This window comes from Ruditapes philippinarum, unplaced genomic scaffold (assembly GCF_026571515.1).
Source record: "Ruditapes philippinarum isolate M1 unplaced genomic scaffold, ASM2657151v2 ctg318_1_1_1_1, whole genome shotgun sequence".
Taxonomy (NCBI): Eukaryota; Metazoa; Mollusca; class Bivalvia; order Venerida; family Veneridae; genus Ruditapes; species Ruditapes philippinarum.
Genome location: NW_026861802.1, coordinates 440,819 through 463,809, shown reverse-complemented (window position 1 = coordinate 463,809; position 22,991 = coordinate 440,819). Strand labels below are relative to the sequence as shown.

At 31.9% G+C, this 22,991-nt stretch overlaps 2 protein-coding genes across 3 annotated transcripts; one reads left to right on the top strand and one right to left on the bottom strand.

The window, feature by feature from the left end:
* Window positions 1–1,367: 1,367 nt before the first annotated feature.
* Window positions 1,368–9,376, bottom strand: LOC132716874 (ubiquitin-conjugating enzyme E2-17 kDa-like). The gene is made up of 7 exons (XM_060700209.1): window positions 9,220–9,376; window positions 7,374–7,408; window positions 6,528–6,597; window positions 6,206–6,237; window positions 5,530–5,607; window positions 4,578–4,683; window positions 1,368–4,127 (listed from the first exon to the last, which is right to left on the bottom strand). The coding sequence occupies exons 2-7, from the start codon at window positions 7,395–7,397 to the stop codon at window positions 3,979–3,981; spliced, it is 459 nt and encodes a 152-aa protein (XP_060556192.1). The 5' UTR covers window positions 7,398–7,408; window positions 9,220–9,376; the 3' UTR covers window positions 1,368–3,978.
* A 185-nt stretch (window positions 9,377–9,561) lies between these two features.
* On the top strand, window positions 9,562–22,136 carry LOC132716876 (ubiquitin-conjugating enzyme E2-17 kDa-like). Of its 2 annotated transcripts, XR_009623881.1 has the most exons (7): window positions 9,562–9,719; window positions 11,971–12,034; window positions 13,239–13,270; window positions 14,317–14,394; window positions 16,370–16,475; window positions 19,413–20,883; window positions 20,924–22,136. XR_009623881.1 is itself a non-coding variant. In XM_060700210.1 (6 exons), exons 1-6 carry the CDS (start codon window positions 9,696–9,698, stop codon window positions 19,550–19,552), a joined length of 444 nt encoding a protein of 147 aa, XP_060556193.1. In that variant the 5' UTR covers window positions 9,562–9,695; the 3' UTR covers window positions 19,553–22,136. The 2 variants fall into 2 exon arrangements, 1 of the variants encoding a protein (XP_060556193.1); XM_060700210.1 differs by having other exon boundaries at window positions 19,413–22,136.
* The last annotated feature ends 855 nt before the right edge of the window (window positions 22,137–22,991 follow it).

The following is a 22,991-nucleotide window of genomic DNA, read 5'->3' as shown; positions in this document are numbered from 1 at the left end:
GCCATGATGACCCTAAATCGCTCACCAGAAACAACTGCTTTTAAGTGATAGAATTTTTTTTCCAAATGAAAATGCTGAAAGGCAAGTCCAGCTAAACTTCAACCTGCCTCTCTAGTTATATAGGTCCCGACACTTTTTTCCTTCATAAGAAAAAAGGGAACCTTTCATTAAGAGCCCAAGTTCATTATTACTGTACATCTGGGATGTAAAACATGTCAACTCGCGCTTTCTTATTTCCTTTGGAGCCTTTTTAATTCCTTTTTCGTTAAACAATTTTAATCAGGATAACAGTTTGGCTATTAAACAACTCAAAAAGCAAACACACCAAAAAGAGGGAAAAAAGGAATGGATTCTTTTAGTGAAAAATTAACTTGCTTGCCGGTACAGCAAATATCGTGACTAACATGTCCAGTCAATTTTCAACTGTGCCGAGCAATTTTTTTTGTAAAGAACATTCCTTCACAATTTTATTTGTAAAATGTATTTGCGTACTGTACGAGGTAACCAATAACCCTATTTTAAGGAAGTTTTTGGTGGGAAACATCCATGAAAAGAAAACAAATGGTTATATATGATGTTTGCTCCAGGCATTTCAACAGAGAATTTTGTGGTTGGTTGGAAAAGGCTGTAGATTTCAGACAATTTAATGGTTTCATTACTGTCATGCTTCATTAAGGCTAAAACATATATTGTGGTTAGGGTAACATGTCCATTTAAAATAGGTAGAGTATGTAGGCTTTATTTTATTTATTTACTTTTTTCTTAACCTATTTTTTTTTTAATTATTCATACACCATTTTAAGTGTTTTAATGCCATTTTCTTCATTAAGATTTATTAAGTTTGTCTTTTCTTGTTCGAGATGAAAATGTGATAAGGACTATAAAATGCTAACGAATCGTACGGAAAAATATGATATGGCTGCTATTCAATGACCCCGCCAACATTTATCAAGAAAATCATCACAAAAGATTCTTCTAGGTAGGGTAGAGTCACCCTCACCTTATCTATTTTGAGGCATAATAATATGTTAAAATAGAGTGGGCAAAATAGTAGGATCACTTACATTCAGTATGCTTGTTAGGTGGCTAGAATCTAAAACAGACAATAGACGTATACAAACCTACAGGGGTGAGGGGGAAGTAAACGATTTTAACATGGTGTCCACCGTAGCCTCTATAATATTTTGTCGGCTTGTATTGAAAAGAAATATACATGAAGTGGCAGTTGTGTTTCACGTTAAGTATTTGAAGCATGTAACTTAAAAAGTAAAACATAGTAAGTAAAAGAAAGAAGTGTATTTCAAATAATTTATTTAAAACAGCTATTTAAATGGGTTTTTTTTTCTTCTATTTTTAGCTATCGATGCCCATAAAAATGGACAAGCACATTAATTTGAGCAAACTTGAAACACAAAAACATCTAAGAAAGCTACAAACAAACTTTGGTGATAACCTGTATCAGTTCCGTAGAAGAAACATGTTTCCAGCTTTTGTAACTTTCAGCTCTAGCGGTCCGTTAATGAAGCCAATCAAATTAATTTGAGCAAACTTAATATAAACCTTCTAAGAATGCTACAGGCAAAGTTTGGTGATCATATATCCATCATTTAAGTCAGTAAAAGAAAACGTTTAAAGATAAAGTCTATTTTTAGCTTAAGCTGCCCCTAGAAGTGTCAATCACTTTAATGTGAACAAATTTGATAACATATCTAAGATTGTTACAAAGTTTGGTGATCACCTATCAATTACTTCAGTAGAAATAAATGTTCTCATGTCTTTTTTAACTCTGTTGACCCCTAAAAGGGGTCAATTGAAATGATATGAGCAAATTTAACCGTGACTGTCATAAGGATGCTACAGACCAAATTTGAAGTACATTTTCCCGGCAGGTTCATAGAAGATGAATATTGACGCATGAAGATGGACGACGGACGCCAGAGCATCCCCCTTTGATACCAATAGCACACCCTGACCTTTCGGTTCTGCTGAGCTTAAAGGCAAAAGCAACAAACGACGGTTTAGGTAATTGGTCAATGCATGAGTACCTTTTAGATACAGTTAAAGTGGACAATTGTAATAACGATAAAACCATTTCTGTGACATAACGGACCTTAAAACATGAAGTATTGTTTCCCCGCAAAATATTCTAGCTAGAAATCAAATATGCATTGTTACTTTAAATGTTTATTTTCACTAAATGTAAATAAAGTTTGCAAAATAAATGCTTTAGAAAATATTAAGAAAATTTAAGTGCAAACAGAAAAACTGTTTCACAATTCCTTCTTAAAAACAGAGAACAAAGTTCGCAGTTAGTTATGTTTACAATCTCTCATATATTTAATAATATTTGATAATACAATTAAAATAATACGAATGCAACTATAGAAATATTATAAGAAGACCCAACTTAGAAATAATTTACAAAACAAATATTTGATATAAAACATAACGCGGTTTCATGTTAAGTAATTTAGTGTATCAGTGAGTGGAAAGCAGATTTAATCAGGCTAACCAAATACAAGTTTGTTATTTATCATGCAAAATGCAATTTAGCATGCCATAAAAGTGAGTGTGTAAATAACTAAATATTACACTAAAATTCTTTTTACTATAGATCAAGATATTCGAATTTTGACCCCCAAAAATTAAACCTTGTTACATTAGTTTATATTGCCACAGTCTAGGCAATTGCTTTCATATTTCACTTATTTTATAGCAGTTCATTAAATGAAAAAGTAATAACATATATGTCGTCAATGAAATGATGTAAAAAACATAACTATTTCACAAGTTTACTCACGCACACAATTACTTTTATAAAAGAAAAGAAAACACAATTCAAAGACGTGAAGTTTTCTTAATAATACACAATATACGTGCGATAAAATTGTTATGTTTTATAAAATGTAAAACATATACGCAGATCACATGTGTAACTTACAGAATGCAGGAGTTTTTATCACTCAAAATAGCATCTTAAAACAGTCAGAGATTTATTCTATTTATGTGTATTGTTACAACTTAATGTGCAAACTCACGAAAACAACCACTCTCGTGAGAAAACGGTATTCAAGAAAAGTAACTTATGTATCAAAGTCTGAATAATAGGTCTTTTAGTTTCAAAAATGATACTACTTAAGTATTATTTCCCTATAAAAGTGCCATAAAAGTGAGTATGTAAATAACCAAATTTAAATAGTGACGCCGACGTTCATGTCTCCGGTAAAAGTACCTATCATAACTCTAAAAATACCACTCTTATGACAAGGTGGGTCATTTTCAAGTGAAGTACAAATACAGGAATGTTTTTGGACGGTGTTCTTCATAAAATTATAAAGAACGGCGGGTGATGGACGACATACGGCGGATAACAGGACATCACACAATCTCACCTCTAACCACTTTGTGCATAAGTGGGCTAAATGTTTCGAAATGTTCACAACCTAAATCCAAATATTCAACAATATGGTCAAATTTGGTTACAATATATAATTTACATAGACAAATAGTAAGTGAAATGAAAGAAAAACAACATGTACATGCATCATTGTGGAATGTAATTACAATGTCGTAAATTCTCTTTATAATTACATTCAGTATAAAATTCGCATTACACAAATCAAAAAGAAGTTCCTTGTTTCAGTATCAAGACAACTAATTTAGGGTTTTTAAAGGCTCACATTTTTTTGTCTTCTTCTTTACATGAAGATATAGCTGTTGTTTCCTGGAACGTCTATTCATAACCTTATATATTTTAGATAACGTAAACCATACCAACTTAACAAGAAAGCAGACTTTGGCAAAATGTACTTATACCTTGTGCATTTTTTATATATAACATCATTTAAGTTAAATAAAATTACAATATATAATAAACTAAACAATAGAGAGGTTTAAATGGTTGTTGTCGGATATATATCACTAACATTGAAATCAAGAAGATACGAGGTCATTACTGGTGACAATATCACAATGTGGTCAAATATCCGGTTTCGCGTGTTTTAGAGTCATTTCCCTCGCATTCTCATTAAATTTATCTCTGTCTTTTAAATACAAGTCGGCGATTTCCTGTACAATGGGATTTTCTGCATTAGGATGCATCAATAGTGAGCATATAGCCAGCAAAACTGAAAAAAATAAAGTACCGTTGAAATTTACTATCTAAAGTGGTGTCATAATGTCAGTCATAACAAAATATTTGTTGTAACTACGTTTTTGTAAGGTATGATTGGAATTTGATTAGAGGAAGTTTCAGATATTAAACATTGAAAAGGAATATAAATGTTGTTTAGTTTAACTTATTTCATTAAAAAATTATGTACACTTCCATGTCATATAGCTTCATTTATTCTTCAAAGAAAGATGTACACTTGGTGTACTGAAAATTAAAACTTACATATACTCGCATACATTATCTAATCTTGTTCAATACATCAGCATGCTATTCAAAATACAGTGTGAACAATAGTAAAGCAAAATAACAGATTCTAAAAGCAAATGAAAACATTAAATTGTGCATAGATTATAGATTTCAAGTTATTTGCAGGTATTGGTGTATACATTTAATTACATCTTACTATATGAAATTGAGAAGGACGGTTTCCATTCATCTAGTAAAAAATCTATACATATCTTTCCTTTAGCATCAACATTTGGATGATAAACTTTTGTTAAAAACCAAATCTGAAAATAAAATAGTAGGTAGTTTAATAAAGGTGTTCACGATTAAGAAAACGAAAACAACTAACTAATGCCCATATCTCTGCTATAGTACAACACCTACATACTATGAATATACAATTAAGATATACTTCTACAATTGAGAACGCTTTCTTTGTCTAAATTTTATCACTTAAAATGGCAAAATTTTTATTAACCAGAGTTATATATTAAAAAACTAATAACCACATCGATATACGCGCGCATGCGACTTTTGCTGCCTGCTGTTACTAGTTTTAAAGTTCCTTGTCCTAAATAGTATGTATCTTATGATATCTGCAAGGTGATTGTAACCAAAATATTTTCAAACTGCCACATCATTTACTTTACCCCATCAATACAAAATGTCTTTAGTAGAGTAATGTAAAATAGCACAGCATGACGTAACCGGCGGTGCCAGGGTATATTAACAATAGAATCATCAGTGCGCAAGTTCGAACCATGAGCACTGTCACGTTTTATTACCCGATCGAGGGAGCATTCGTGGCCGAGTGGTAAAGGTCGTTAACTTGAAGCCACTTTTACCTCACCCTGTGCGTTTGAACCAATCAGAAGCTTTAAATTCTTTCAAGTGAGGAAGCTTAAAGCAAGCTCACTTTCGATCCCGGTACCTGCTCGTGCATGGAATAATGCACAGAGGCCTTCATCTACCAGTAAAGCTGAAACGTCGCCATATCAGCATGACACTGTCGGGGTGACTTAAAAAAACACCAAAGCATAAAGCCATTAAAGTAAGTTTTGTAAATAAAGGGAAGTAAATGTATATCAATCTCATTAACAATCTTAAAAAATTACTTCCCCGCTATTTACCTTTGGTGGTTTTAGTGGATAATCTGTTGGAAAATCCATTCGTAAGTCAAACTGCCCACCTTCATATGGTGTATCTGCCTGCAATGTGAAGTTGTTTCTAATTCAGAAATTACATGCAAATACAGTGAAAATTTAATTGTTCATCTTCTCAAATATAACATTCATTGTATCATCTGAATAACAATAATAATGTTTAATTGTATATTCTTTCACTTCAGTTAGGTTTAAAATGCTTAATTTAATATGTTGATTGTTATAAAAGCTTGTGAACTATTTCACCAACTAAAGGATTCAGTTCCTGTAATCAACCAGTCCTAGTGTCAAATAAAGAAACGTGGCCGTGATGTCAGTTGGGCCCGAACCCACGATCTATGACCTTAGATGCAGACACCTTAACCACCAAGCCATCACCTCACTGCAATTCTCATTGTTCATATTTGGAACAATTATTTCCATTCCGTTGCAGTTGGAAATAGCAGGTAAACATTTTATGTGTCAGAGAAAGAAAGCATTACATGTATATCAAAAAACAATGTTTAAAGTATTATATATACGAATATAGGACACATTTGTGATAACGATTATCGTGATTTTTAAAACACTTATCACTGAGGTGTTAATAGTTCTATACATACATAACACATTGATATTCTCCAAATAAAAATAAACATCTTACGGGGCCAACAATTGAAGCTGTCCAGTGCAACACTGAAATGAAATAAAAATCAATTCAACTTGAGCATGCCTCAGTATGTATTAAACAAACTTATCGCTTGATCACTAAACAAACAAAACTATATCAGCAAGTGTATAGGCATAAAGTATTTGATTAATATTTGAATAACACTTCAGTGTCATTAACATTCATTCCTAGTATAAACTTTTCAAATAAAACGTGAAATAATAGTCTAACATCAAAAACAAAATATGACTGTTGTTAACTACATATAATTGGTCAGTACTATTGAACAGAATTTCACGAATTAAAGTATACATACAATCATCTTCTAAAGGACCTGCAGAGAAGCCAGGCTGCTGGGGTAATTCTTCAAACACACGCTGCAGTTGCTATTAAAATCAAAACATAAATTGAGCCGTGTCATGACAAAACCAACATAGTGGGTTTGCGACCAGCATGGATCCAGACCAGCCTGCGCATCCGCGCAGTCTGATTAGGATCCATGCTGTTCGCTAGCAGTTTCTTTACTTGTTATAGGGTCTGTAAGCGAACAGCATGGATCCTGATCAGACTGCGCGGATGCGCAGGCTGGTCTGGATCCATGCTGGTCGCAAACCCATTATGTTGGTTTTGTCATGACGCGGCTCAAATAATAATCATCAGAGATTTATATAACCGGGATACGTGTATCCTACTCTGTCACCGTGATTATATCTATATTTTAACTGCTTTACATGATAGGACAGCGTAACTTCATAATAATTATCAATCATATAAAATCGATAACATATACATGTATATAAGGTTTATTTACCGAAGATGAATAAAAATTGCACTATATGAAGCAAATTGAGTTTTGGTTGATATCTACTTATAACTAAGATTTATGCCAGGCAAACATAGAACGGTAGTTTTTGACTGGTATTATTATATATAAACTTTTGAACATGATAATTATTTTTTAAAAGGTAAATACAGCACTATAGACAATAATGACTGGAGCGTTATATATGTTTATCTACCAACAAATGTCGTGAAGTGAAACTATGTGTAAATTGTTGTGTACAGTACTTATTCATAAACAAAGACATGCACATTAGCTTTTTTAATCACATGTCTTTATTATTTATGTTTCAAATGAAAACAAATGAAAATACTAACATACCTTTGACAGAAACTTTAATGCCATTACTGAATCATCTGGAAATATCAAATATTTACATGAAAAAGGGAAGTTACTCCAATAGTATATTAACTTGTATGTACAGTATTAACTAGTGTATGTTTAATACCCGTATTTATAAACAGATCAATACATTATGAACAGATCGAATTGTACAATAGTCAAAACTTAAAGGCACACAATGCCTCAGAAATCAATCATTTTTAATTTTTAGATAAGTCAAACATCTGTTTTATAACGTTTTAATAATGGATACAGAACATATCAGATGTTAATTAGCTCAAGAAGGTAGCAATGAATGTGCAGTAATGCCTCATGAAAGTAGCAATATGTAAACAAAGTGGTATTTTGACTTCCATACAAAATATTTAATCAATGTAATTATACCATTTGCCAAAGAGCAAAAGGAGAAAATATAGTTTATCTTTATGGCCAGTGAGTATAACTTTTTGGAAACTGTTACAAAATACAAAAAAAAGAGAAGTTTTTGATAAATAAAAATGATAATATATTGGAGGCTTAATGTGCCTTTAATTAACATGTTTCATTGATCGATTTGCATAGACCATAAAAAGTAAGTGTTTATATAAGATCATGTATGTTGTATATAAGGATGTAACAACACACGTGTATATAATTACTCTTCTAAAACAATGTTTTTAAACATCCAAGAATATGTTAGATCTATAATCTGATATGTACTGCAAATGTTTAATCGCATTATATGTAATCATTAAAATATATATGCATTCATGCATTTCTTATTGAAAATTTGGCTTAGACTTTCACATTTGATATTTTCAATTTCAATGCAATTTAACATGTATATGGTACATAGTGCTCGGAGGCTATTAAAATTTATATATATAATTATTGACAGCTTTCTGACTTTAAGTCAATTAACAAGCTTATATAACTCAGCTGCAGCTGCTGTTTAGAAAAATGTGCACCGGGCCTTTCAGTGGAAAATACATGTATATATAGGTCATTTTAGCGGAAAATACCTTTAATGTGCAGCCTTTATTCACATCTATTTATTCAGTTGTAGAAGATAGCGAAAAATCACTGACTTGTGAAAATTTGGCTCATTAATTTGACTTATACCGTAAATGTCTTTCCTTTATAAATAACATACCAACGCAAAAGACGCTCTTATAAATAAGTATATAAAAATGTAGGTTAAACTTAAACGGGTGCTTCCTTGATTACTTATAAGGGGGGGGGGGGTATTTTACGTTAGTGAGTCCAAAATATTATTAGACGTATATTATGCAGGCTTTTTACAGTAGTATTAGATTGGCAAGCCTATTTGCTCATTAGACGTATATTATGTAGGCTTTTTACAGTAGTCTTAGATTGGCAAGCCTATTTGCTCATAAGTAAAATATTATAACTTACGGCAGTCTTATTCATACAGTACAGGGCCAAATCACCATTTTTGGGGAAGGGGCCTAAGCCTTTTTGGGGGGAAAATATGCGTGATTTTTGACATACTTTGGGAAAAGGGGTCTGATAATAATTGCTGAGTGGTGACTGGGACATACGTTATCGTATGTCCCAGGTGGTGAATAAACAAATCTGCCTAATTTAATGTCCTTTTCATTCGCACGACTTTCTAATTGATTTATATGTATTTTTATGCCTGATCTTAATAAATATTCCTACTTTATTACTTGATCTCTATATCAATATATAGATAGAATAGTACTTCCATCTAACTAGTACTTATCTTTGAGTGACTACAAAATTATTGTAACTATGCTGACTGCACATCAAAATATCTTTATCAATTTCTATTTAGTTTAAGATTTCTATTTATTTGACTTACTTGTTTTGGTATCCCTATTTTAACATATATAGAATCAAACTCATTAAATCGCCGGAGACGTGGAAGCAGTAAAGCATACGTATCCTTATGACCTCATTCTTATTGCCAGGCTGTGTACTTTCGGTTTAATAAAATATAGTGAAGTTACTTCCCTTGATATCAAAACGGAAGTGATTGCGCATTATAAAAATAGTTCCTGGCAGACCAAATAACATTTAAAAGACATTTATTGCAAACCCACTAAGTACTGGATTAAGATACACTTTTTAAGTCATTCAAAATATTGATAATCGGTGAATTTTATAATGATGTGTGTTCTTATTTCTATTTTTCGTTTATTTTATTACTACGCATATACACCCGTTAATTTAGCAGTCATGCGGTTCAATACACAATAAATACATTACAGCTGTCAAGTGAACGACGAAACAAATAGTCATTTTATAATTCTAAATAGTTAAAAGACTGAGAGGAAAATGGCACAGAAAAGACTTCTTAAGGTATGTGAATGATACTTTCTACAAAATTGTGGTTCTATTTAAGCGTCCATGTCTGTCGTTTCACGTATTTTGATGGTTTAACTGGTGCAAATTAACAACTTTTTTTATTCCTGTTCTTCATCAGTTTATATGGATTATTTTTCTTCTTTAAGCTGTAATTAAGTAAATGAATTTTATTTATCGTTTAAAGTGCAGTTACATCAATAACAGCTGACATCGTGAGCTGTGTCTTGTTCATCACTGAGTAAAAAAAGGTTACAAGTAAAATTTATTTATTAACATGTGCTTTCATAACATGAAGAATTTATATTATTTTAAAGTGGACAGGGGTTCGAAGGAAGTGTATGGAATTACCAAAAAGATATTTAAATATACCTATACAAATTCTGTTTAATACACATGAAAATATGAACTTTGTGCCATAGGATGAAAAAAAATGCAGTCTGACTGGACTTGACCCCCTGACCCTCAGTTCTGCACCCCCACAAACTGAGCTAACTCAGCCACTAATCAAAATATATTGATAAGCCCAAGCTTCATGATGAGATCAGGGCTTCCATTAAGTTTAAAAATTTGGAAGTCTGTGAGAGACTGCAAAATCTCTTAAATATTGGAAGTCACATTATATAGTTAAAGAAGGAAAAGTATAAAATTTTGGAAGTCACTTGTAAGTAAATGACTCCCAAACTTCCATTAACAGAAGCCCTGTGAGATATTTTCATTATGGGTCAGAATCTGGCTTTTAGAGGCGAGATATTGCCCAGACACAAAAATAGCACAATATCTTGTGGCGTAGTACAATAAGTTGGACTAACTCAGTGAGCCACATACACATTTTCTCCCTTATAATATGTATTTTATACATAACGTAGCCTGGAACCCCGTTGTATCGATCTATTTACCCATAAATCACAACTGCAGTTAAAAAATTTAAATTTCCCTGAATCTTTATTTTGTATCGTTTATTTTGATCCTTTTGCCATTATATTTACATGGCAAACATATCACTGATATATATAGTATTTAGCTTTGGAATATACCGATATTTACAGACATGTCAAACAGGTTGAAGAATTAGGACATGCTATTATATCGATGCATTATCCGAAATATATGCGTCCAGCTGTAATAAACATGCGTACCGGGACGCCGAAATAAGCGTCCCCGAGAACCCTGTGCATAGTGAGAATTGCTCAGTTAGTCAAAGTTTGGGAAGCCTGAACCACCTTTATGTTAGATTTTTCTGTCAATTAGAAACAAAGATGTCTGTTTTAAAATGTCAGCATAAATTTAGGAACTTTTAACCGACAGTAAATGTACTTTTAATAAGAACACATTATTTTATATGTCTATTTAATTATCTACAATGTCTTATGGTACTGGAAACATGTTTTTGATCATTTTTACTGCACAAAAACAATGCGAAAGATTTTCGTGACACTGTTATAAATGTTAACAATCAGTAGGTTGCGAATTTTGCAAAAAATCTAAAAATTTGTAAATAGATCGATACAATGAATAGCACGATACAATGGGGTTCCACTATACTCTCTAGCTATACTGAAATGTATCCTCAAATATCTCATGGGTACCTGACTGTGAATTGACTCAGAGCTATATACCATGATGTACGTCCCCTTTGGGCGCCAAATCTCACATGGTGAGAAAAATATGCAGCCTGATTGGGACTTGAACACTAGACCCTCTAAACACCATTCTGCAGACAAGTATCTGAGCTACCTGGCAGCAAACATGTTTTCTTATGTAACAAAATAAAAGTTACAATGTAAATTTTTGCTTTATAATTATATCACCTCTGTTGACTATCTTATAACTGTTAATTATCAAATGATTAATTTATTCCCTTGAAATTATGTAATATACCTATATTTCGATATATTTTTGGTTAATTTGTAGTATCTTTTTGGTATTTCCATGAACCCATTTCAAACCACATTAAAAAAATTTTGTTGTTACCTTTCTAATAGGATGTGGTCATTTAAGGTAGAGTTGCAACTGATAGGTGATAATATGTTGTATAAACAAACCATTTGGTTTCATTACACAGAATCATCAATGGTTAGATCACCCAGGAAACAGTCTTGAAAATGATAAGTCAAAGTTGAAAGGCTTGTTTAAAGCTTAAAAAGAAATGTTTAAATTAAGTCTTCTGTAGATACACATGCAATTATTTCTCAGTTGCCTTTAAAAGTAACTGGAAGTTGTTTATAGTTAGGCTTTTATATTATAGGAAAGTAGAGACATATGTGATGACCCTCCACCAGGCTGCTCTGCAGGTCCTGAAAATGAAGACTGTAAGTATATTCATTATGATTTTAAATTAAAATTGAAAGAGAAAAATTCAAAAATAGTCTGTCAACAGTGTATATAGTGTGGTCATAAGAACCATGACTCTCTTATAAATATATTTAATGCCCAGCTTTATTTGTCATCCAATGAAAACGCTGTATTTCTTCAAAATTCTGTGTGTTAATTTTCATAGAAGTACAAAAGTCGATACTACGGTATATCGAATTCTGTCCATAGTCGAGTTCTATTTTTCATAGTACTTCATAAAACCGCATAGTGACGTAATAAAGTGAATGATAATGAGGCCAAATAAAGCTTGACACTAAATATGTTAGTATTCATCCGTTCTGTTCTACAGAAATTTGAAACATTCTCCTGTCGCTATCGCTCCCGTCGAAGTTTCTAATTTCTGTAAAACAGCACGGATGAACACTAACATATACATATTAGCTTGAAGGTTCATAGATTTATAGAGGAAAATTAAGCAGAAGTGCAACATTTAAGAACCATAAATCCCTTCTGATAATTTTAGAGCTATTGCCCCTTGTAATTTTAAACATTTCAATTTTGTTGAGAACAAAACTGAAGAAGTATGAATTAGAAATATCAACTTAAAACTTCATAGACCCAGCCAACACCTTTTAGTGCCCAACTTTATTTGTCATCCAATGAAAACACTGTATTTCTTAATAATTCTGTGCGTTAATTTTCATAGAAGTACAAAAGTCGATACTATATCGAATTCCGTTCATAGTCGACTTCTATTTTTCATAGTACTTCATAAAACCGCATAGTGACGTTATAAAGTGAATGATAATGAGGCCAAATAAAGTTTGACACTAAATATGTTAGTATTCATCCGTGCTGTTCTACAGAAATTAGAAACATTCTCCTGTCGCTATCACCCTGTCGAAGTTTCTAATTTCTGTAGAACAGCACGAATGAACACTAACATATACTTAGATCACTGTGAAGATTTTTGAAATTAATGTTATTCTACAGCAGACATCAGATAATAGTTGGAAATGTTTTTAAATTAATTGTTGTGAATTAGTATTAATAAATTACAATAAATATCTTGTAGCAGATTTTATAAACTTTAAGCACTTTAGTTTCTAGTAAAGAATCTAGAATATTATTTATATCTACAGTATATATAATACTCTGTATGTAGTTTGTGTATGAATATTTGATATTTATAAATTTCAGTATTCAGATGGTCAGCTTCTCTCACAGGTCCAGTAAGTATGCACAACATAATGACATTAATAATGAAATGTCATAAAATTATATATACATGAAAAATTACTATTTCAAAGGGGCAATGAGTGTAAAAATTATTGCTCATGGAAACATTGGATTGCCCCTGACAAGGCTTGAACCCACACAGTCAGCATTCCTTACTTAGATAACTTGTCTGAAGCATTAACCAATAAGTCACATTGCCGCATTGCTTAACAAATGATGCTGATTTATTTTACCATTAATGCTGTGTAAAGAACATTTTTTACAATTTAAATATCCTTATAAAGTGAAATAACATTTAAACGTGTGTGTCTCAAAGTGACAGCACTGCCTGCAACATACAAATTCTGTGACCTCTCTTTTTGTTATTCATACAACTGAAATCATTGCAAGTTTTACATCTGAAATAATCTTGTTTTTATTGGTTCAAAACTTAATTTCAAATGTAAGTTCTACTGATTACTGATATGAAGTCCCGCACATATAAAATATAGAAATCCTACAGAATTGACAAGCATACCTAAATGAATGTCAAGCTAAAATGATTTTAACAATTTATATGTGTTTCAATATTGGCTAATTATTATGTCGATATAATTATGTCATTTGAGCCGCGTCACGACAAAACCAACATAATGGGTTTGCGACCAGCATGGATCCAGACCAGCCTGTGCAGTCTGATCAGGATCCATGCTGTTCGCTATCAGTTTCTCTACTTGTTATAGAGTTGGTAAGTGAACAGCATGGATCCTGATAAGACTGCGTGGATGAGCAGGCTTGTCTGGATCCATGCTGGTCGCAAACACACTATGTTGGTTTTGTCTTTACGCAGCACATTTCAAGTTTATATACTGAAACACATTTTGAGAAGTAGGAATTCACAAATTTTTAGGTTAGCAGTAGAACCCGGTCTTTATTTGTTTCATACACTGAGCCTTATTCTAGAGATTCAGTTGCTAATTGTTAAAATCAAAACATCACATTGATTTCAGTTAGAATTGTTCAGTGTTGTTTATTCTGTATGTTCATCATCTTGTTACAGGAAGGCAGCCCATATCACGGTGGTGTTTTCTTTTTGTCAATGATCTTTCCTACAGACTATCCATTTAAACCTCCAAAGGTAAGGTGTTGATGTTGTTTAAAGCTGCTTATTTGTTGAAATCAATTACTGTTAACCACTGAATCTATGCAATAGACAAAGTTTACTTAAAATATTTCTGCAACATAACAAAGGAATGCTATCCAATTATATATTGTGATATAATGTAATGAAACTACTATGTCTAGAGCTAATGTTTTGGGTATGCAACAGTTTTATAGACTTCTATAGCAGTTATGCAAATCGTGCAGGGCAAAGAATGGCTCACCACTAAGTTTAATTTATATAGGCTTAGTGGAAATACAGAAATACATTAAGTCTTCATGTAGAAAACTACCATGCCAACAAGTTAGGTATTAAGCATGTCATATCACCAAGTGGTCGTGTACAAACATTAGATAAAATCATGCCCTGATGTTAAAAGTTATAGGTGCAAATCAGTCAGACAGTAAATTTAAATAGTAACAATAAATATTACAGCTTGTTGTGAACGGATTGTAACTCCTTCTTTATTTAATATGAGTTACAACCCTTTTGCACCAAGCCCTCTGGTGAATAAAAGGAGACAACTTGAATAAAAACTTTGAATTATGGCAATGTATTGTCTTTTGTAATCAGAAGGATAAATCTGTCAGTGATGAAACCTGTTTCAGACAAATTTGATGAAAATGTCTCTTCCCATATTGAAAGATTATTTTTTAGCTCGACTATTCGAAGAATATGGAGAGCTATTGCAATCGCGTCGGCGTCCGCATCTGTGTTGGTTAAAGTTTTTTGTAAAGTCAAATATCTCAATTATTGCTTGAGATATTCAATTGAAACTTACAATACTTTTTTTATAGTAACAATGTACATCAGTTTGCAAAGTTGGATAACTCTGTCTGTAATATTTGCAGAATTATGCCCCTTTGAAACTTAGAAATTTTGGTTGAAGGTTAAAGGTCTTAAGAACTATCAAAGATATTTACTTAAAACTTTACACATGTACTTAGGGTCATAACTGAAGGTGACATCCCAAGCCCATATATTTTGGCTGAATTATGCTCCCTTTTGTACTAAAAAAATCTCCTTTACTTGCTTAAGTTTTACATGCAAGTTTTGCATATCTCTGAAACTATTAAAGATACAAACTTAAAACTTCATATGTATATTTGTGGTCATAAATAATGATCACTGAACAGCACTCATATCTGTGTCATGTATGTAGGCTGTTTTATCTCCCCTTTTCTACTTAGTATCTTGGTTAATGTTTACATGCAAGTTTTACATATCTCAATAACTGTCAAAGAAACTTATTTAAAACTTCAAATATGCATTTAGGGTCATAACTTACCAAGATCCATAATTCTATCTTGCATTTAGGCTGATTTTTTTCTCCCCTTTTTCAACTTAGAAATTCATGGTAAAGTTTTTGCTTGTAAGCTGTTATCTCCATAACTACTGAAGTGTTTGTGCCTTTTTTGGGACAATTTTATGCATTCATAATAATAAAGCAGTGATTTACTTGATAAACATCTTAAGTACAAGCCTTTGTACCTTTTCAGACAATTCTATGTATTCATAGGTAAGCATTATTATTCTAAATAAAACACACTTGTGACAACTTTTTCGAATAGTCGAGCCTTACTGTCCTCCAACATGTTCTTGTTATTACAACAATGAATTTGTATTTTGACATATATTAAACAAATTTGCATTCAGTCATATAAGCATCTATTGTGTTTGTTATTTCAGATGCACTTTATAACTAAACCACTGGCAATAACATACATGTATATATATCCCTGTGTCTGGTTTTGGTTATTTCAGTTACAATTTATTGCTAAATTTCTTGTGTTTGTTATTTTACTTGCAATATTTTCCAAACCTTGTGTTAGTTATTTTACCTCAACATCTTGTATTTGTTATTTCAGTAATAATTTATAACTGAATTTCTTGTGTTTAAAATCAATTGCATTTATATGTATAACCAAACTTTATGTATTTGTTATTTTAGGTGCAATTTATAACAAGGATATATCACCCTAATATCAACAGCCATGGCAGTATATGTCTAGATATACTCCGTTCACAGTGGTCACCAGCCCTCACTGTAGGAAAAGGTCTGTTATACTCTCTCATGTGAATGTCCTGTATTAGCTTACCTGAGCACAAAATGTTCAGAGGTGAGCTTTTGTGAGCACATGATGTCTTTTTGTATGAATAAATGTCCTGTGTCCTTATCCACAAATTCTTAAAACAACATTTACTAAACCATGTGGTAGATTTTAACCAAACTCCAAATAAATGATCTTTGGCTGACCCTTTACAAAACTTATAATTATTGATTGGTTCTAGTTGTAATGAACAAGTTAGTCAAAGGGATGACATGTAGCATCACCTTGTGGTCCTTTACAAATGTAAATCAAGCTTCTGGGATCAAAACTAGTGCCACCCTGGGGTTTACTGCATTTAACACATTTAATTCTTTTTGCATGATAGTACAATGCCCAGAGCTTAGATATTTGGCATAAAACATTACCTAGTGGACTTATACAAAATGGGCATAAATACTTTTTTAATCGCAAATGGCTTTGTCGTGGGGTTTACTTAGTATACACAGAGACATAGATATCTATGTCTCTGGTATTCATGGCATAGACATTATCATATAAGTAAACATGTCTCACAAAATCCTCTCTACATTGCCAAGAGCGGAGATAATTGAGTACAGTCCACTCTACTTTTAACAGGATCACTTTTAACTAGGTACTGCTAATAAAGTACCGGTACATTCTACTGTGTCCTGGCCTTTTTCTTTCTATTTTCCTTTCAATTAATTTTTATAACAAGATCGGTTTTAGCAAGATATTGGTTACAACCTACATATATTTGTTGTCCATTGCATAAAATGGTTAAAAATGGCATACATAATGCAATAAATATACAGTGAACTCGGGATAAAACAAGATCGTCCGGACTTCGCACAATTCCTCGTCATAACCAGGGCTCGTTATAACCGGGACAGAACAAATTGAGAAATCTGACATTTATTTCTACTTTCGCTTTTGCGGGCATCCTTTTTGAAGAGTATATAATGGCAGGTAACTCTCTTCACTCACAAGTTTTTGTTTTATTTAAATATACATGTATGTTAATATATCTAGCTATCATAGAATTTAAACAAAACATATGAAAACACATACTACATCCAAATGCGCGTGCTATATTAATATGTACATTTTGGATTTCGTTTTCAAAATTCACACAGTGTATTTCTCATGAACACCGAATAACACTGCAAGAACGGAGCCGCTTCCTTTGTGCTAATCACTCAATAAAATTGTTTTGTTATGACATTTTGTCACCTAAAGGACAATTTAGCCCAGAGCGCTGACAAAACAAGGCTGACACATTTGATTGCTAATTGCTCAATAATTTCTCCCTTTATTAACCTTTTCTTTGGTCACCATTGGTTTTCTCAAGGTGACAAAGTGATGCAGATGAGGTGTCAAAGAAGTGACCTTGTTAAAAAATTTTAAAATACCCATGGGACGGGGAATATATGTACGTTGTAACCGATATCTGGCTAAAACAGATCTCATTATAAGCAATATAAAATGAAAGGAAACTGGAAGGAAAAGGCCGAGACACAGTAGAATGTAAGTTATAAGCGGTACCTCGTTAAAACCGATCTTGTTATAAGTGGAGTAGACTGCACTCACTTCTTCATTGAAGAATTATTATGACTTTTTTCCAACAAATTATCTCAGGGCTATTATGATCCTATTGTTTTCTTATCTTACAGATTAATGTAATGTAGTCTGCATGTAACCGAGTGGTCCCTGACATTTACTGTAACCTCCTACTCTCAATGCTATGATTTCATTTCTTATAGACGCTAGTTTATTATGCAAGGATGCTATCAAGCTAAACTATGATTAAGGTCACTGGTTCTACCAAGAAAATAGTTTATCTTTCTGGAAGAAATAGCTATATATAGAGGATATTTATTTGTTTTGCATATAAGATTGAAATATATTTCACTGAATGGACACCAGATGCAATTATTCACGAGTGAAAATATAACAGCTGATGTTCATGTGTGAAATATATTTCAATCTTACATGTCTTATATGTAAAACAAATAATTTTTTTTTATTTCAACTTTTTAAGTGAATTTAAGTATGTTTTACTGATTTTGCCGCGTAATGTCATGCTTGATCCTGTATGACGTCATCACATCATGACGTCACATCATCAATTTTGAAATAAAGTTCTGTTAAACTTTCTCTAATTTTGTTACATTTTTAACATGATGTAGGATGACATCCACTTTCTTTTCCTATAGAAGCAAATTTTACATATGACAGCATATACTTTTAACTGTTATTCCATTTTGTTATGCTATTCTTTTCATCTGCATTCAGATGTCAGGCTACAGTGAAAATTATATTTTATAAATTTCACTAGTGGTTTATCGGAATATAATCATCTGATATATTACAGTAAAACACTGGAAAGCATGAAATAAAATCTGTGTAATTATCAAGTTGAATATTTATAGCTTGTTATTACACTCTGAACTACTGACTACATAATTTTATATTTTTGATGTCTATATACTTAATTGTGGTGATTGGTTAAGGAGGCATACTTCTTATCACTGATCCTTGAAGCTGTGAGTTTTTATCTTATCAGGGACTTTGATTTGTTAGGAAGCTGTCCAGCTAACTTACAGAAGGTTGGTGGTTCCACTCTTGTGACTGCTAGTGTAATGCATGAAGAGGTTATATAGGACTTCCTCCATCAGTGAAACTGAAAAGTCACTTTAAGACTTTGACAGTGTTAGTGAAACTTTAAATCCAACATAATAATACAAATATACATTACAAATTGACAATGGATAATTCTAGCATAGCGGTCAGTCCAAACTTTGGATGGATCAAAGTTAATGTTACTTTATGCGCTATGAACTTATAGCAAGAAAATAATGCACAATGTTAAGACAGTTTACTTATCCAACTACATGTATATAATCTTTACAATCTATATTTCAGTACTTTTGTCAATACTTGCATTATTGTCAGAGCCAAATCCAGATGACCCTCTGATGCCAGACATTGCCAAAATATTTAAGCAAGATAAAAAGAAATATGATCACAACGCACGTGAATATACCAAAAAACATGCAACTTGATGAAGCTACAACTTAAACTGTGATCTAATAATACAACATATTTATATACAACATGAAAAGAAAACAGATGTGATTGGTCTTTATCCACAGTTTTTGAATCTCCTTTTTTCCAAACCTGAAATAAAAGAAGTAAGTTTTAAGTACATTGCATCATAAAGGATACCAGGCCTTTCTTTTTGAGAATGAATTTGTATGTTAAATTATTTTTTATGGTTGTTGATTTCATTCTAAATGATGGTTATGTTATGTAACGTAAGCCCATCTTGAAATCCAGATTCTTAGAATGAACAAAATGTAAGAAGAACAGGTTATTTCGATATCACTTTACATGATACTGTTTGTTATAAACTGAAGAAACACCACTGGTATTGACAATGTAACAAGACTAGATGTGAGTAAATTCAAATCTGTTTGATTTTTAAACGTTTTATTTTGTGACCTTTTTTCAAATGAAGAATTAGTATTAGTAGATCTGTTAGAAAATATGTGGATTTAACATTGTTATATTTTAATGCTTAAGATTTTGTTAGTGTTAAAATAAAACTTGAATTGTGTATAATCTTTTTTGTGACATTTATTTCCCATTTGTACTTAACAGTTTGCAGGGTAAATACTGTAAATATACTGTGTTTTCTAAATAGTAGTTACCATTGTGGAACAAAATGTTAAAAACTTGACACAAATTTTATGAGATGTAACATTTTCAGGGTTTGAAAATCTGAAATTTACAATGGAAAACAACATTTTTTTTCATTGATTTTTTTTTCTATTTACCTTGTATATCCTTAAATGTGTGAAGTACCTTTAACCATTTACCCTTTTAAAACATCATGTTGGTTTGTTAATTTAAGCACACATCATTTTATAATTTCACTCTGGAATGTGTTGAGTTGTGTGGGTGTTTTCTAGTTTAGATGGTAAATTTTCAGCATAATTATGTTAAATTACCTGTTTCATTATTTCATAATTTACAGATAATTATGTATGCATTTCATATGAATTTGCGATATTTTCCCCATGTATATCCTACATGAACATGTAATCTATTTATTTTCTTCAATTGTAGAAATATGGATCATTGTTGGCTATTTTTATGTTGTTACAACTTCCTAATGCTGAAAAAACAAGTGATAAATTGATATATGGGAATTACCAAGAACATATAAACATTAATATTTTGGCTATGAAAATATCATCCTGGGCAGAGTAAAGTCATTTTAGAAATTATTATTTACATATTTTTAACACTTCACATATTTTTTATAACAGGAATGTTTCTAATTGTATGTTTGCATTGATTGTTTTTAAAGTGGGTGTACACTTGTTATAAGGTATTACCACTATTAAAAGTGGGTGTACACTCGTTATAAGGCATTACCACTATTAAATTTAACTTTTCCTTTTTTTTTCATTATAAAAACAAAACTTTCATTTATGAGCAATAAGTATTTAATTTTGTCAGATTTTTATTGATCATATAGGATAGTCAGATTTTATCAATGTTTTGTCAGTTTATAAAATGAGTTTGATTTAGTGGTAATGATTCCAAGTATCAGATTTTGTTTAACTTTAACTATTTTTGATCTCTTTTTCACCACTTTTTTGTTTTAAACATTTAGATCAAAATTTTATTATGATACTAACTTTCAGTCTACTACAAAGTTAAAAATTGTAGTAACTTTTATAATGGTATTATATGCTTGCAACGATAAAGAAAAAAACAGACCGGCACAAAACAATTTAAGCTTGACTATTGGAAGAATAAGAAGAGCTACTGTACTCATGCTGTCATCTGCATCACACTTTGGATAAGTTTTTGCATGCATGTTAGTATCTTCAGGCCTACAAACTTATTTGAGGGCATAATAGGAGGTCACTGTCCAAGGCCTTTAACTTTAACATGGATTTTGATAGAATTATGGCCTTGTTTGTACTATATTGTTTAAACTCTTGTTTTACTTGAAAAGTTGAGGAGGCTGTCCTATTGACAGCTCTTGTTAAGTTGCATGATCACTTTAATTAAGTGCTTAAAAATGTGCTAATAGATTTTGGTATATGACATAAAGTAACTGTATCATGTACACTTTTACATTGAACATTTTTAGGTATACTTTTGTTAAAAGCTTATATTCTGATACTTCAATGATAAATCCAAAATGCTGGTAAAACAATTGGCGACTCAGGCTTACATGCATTTTTAGATTTATCCAATCTTATTTTCTGTGAACAATTTTTGGGTCTAGATATTTTGAGTTTCCACTGAATTTTGAAATAGATATGTAAATATGAAAATGAACAGGAATTTTTATAAAGAGTGAAACATAACAAAATGTTGTTTAATTTCTTTAGTTATTGTTTTGTTCTAGTTTTGCTAAATGGACAGTTGTTAAAATTTCAGTTTTGTTGGCTTATTTGTTAGATATAAGATGTTTTGTTTTTATGATTTAAATCCAGATGTTGTAATTCCTGGTTTGTATAGATTTTAGTTAGATTTTGTCACATTGATTATTTATTGTGCTTCATTTGAATTATCATAATTTGTCTTTCAAAGGTCATGTACTACATTAAAAACTTACAAAAGGTATTATGATATCTTTGTGTTGTTGTAGCTAAATAGAACCAACCAAATGTAGCGGCATGGCTGAGTGGTTAATGCGTAGGACTAGTAATCTAATGATCGCTAGCCGCATGGGTTCAAACCCTGTCAGGGGTAAGTCGTTGTTTCCTTGAGCAAGAAACTTTACACTCATTGCTCAGTACTGGTTAGTTCCAGGAACAAATTCAAAAGTGTATCTATCGGCTTATAGCTTCCTACACAAACTAAAATAAGTTCTGTATAAACCAACCAAAGGCTGTGTAAGGGCGTTGATGGATGTGATTTTAATATCTACTGTATACAAATTTCATCGGAAATACTCCAAGCTTAATTTGCATGTAAATTGTTTGAATTATTTGTTACAGACTCTTAGATCTCTTTATTCTTCACCTTACAGAAAGCACCCATAGCGCTTCCAGCATTTGCCCCATGTGTTCCTCTTATATAAATCCAGACTATTTCATTTCCATGAAAGCCATATTTTGGGATATACTATTGCTGGCCTTTCAGTATTTTCCAGTTTTTTTAGCTCACCTGTCACAAAGTGACAGGGTGAGCTTTTGTGATCGCTTTTCGTCCGGCGTCCGTCCGTCCGTCCGTCGTCCGTCCGTCCGTAAACTTTTGCTTTAAATGACATCTCCTCATAAACCACTGAGCCAATTTCATCCAAACTTCAGAGGAATGTTCCTTTGGTGGTCACCTTTAAAAATTGTTCAAAGAATTTAATTCCATGCAGAACTCTGGTTGCCATGGCAACCAAAAGAAAAAACTTTAAATATCTTCTTTTAAAAAACCATAAGAGCTAGAGCTTAGATATTTGGCATGAAACATCTTCTAGTGAGT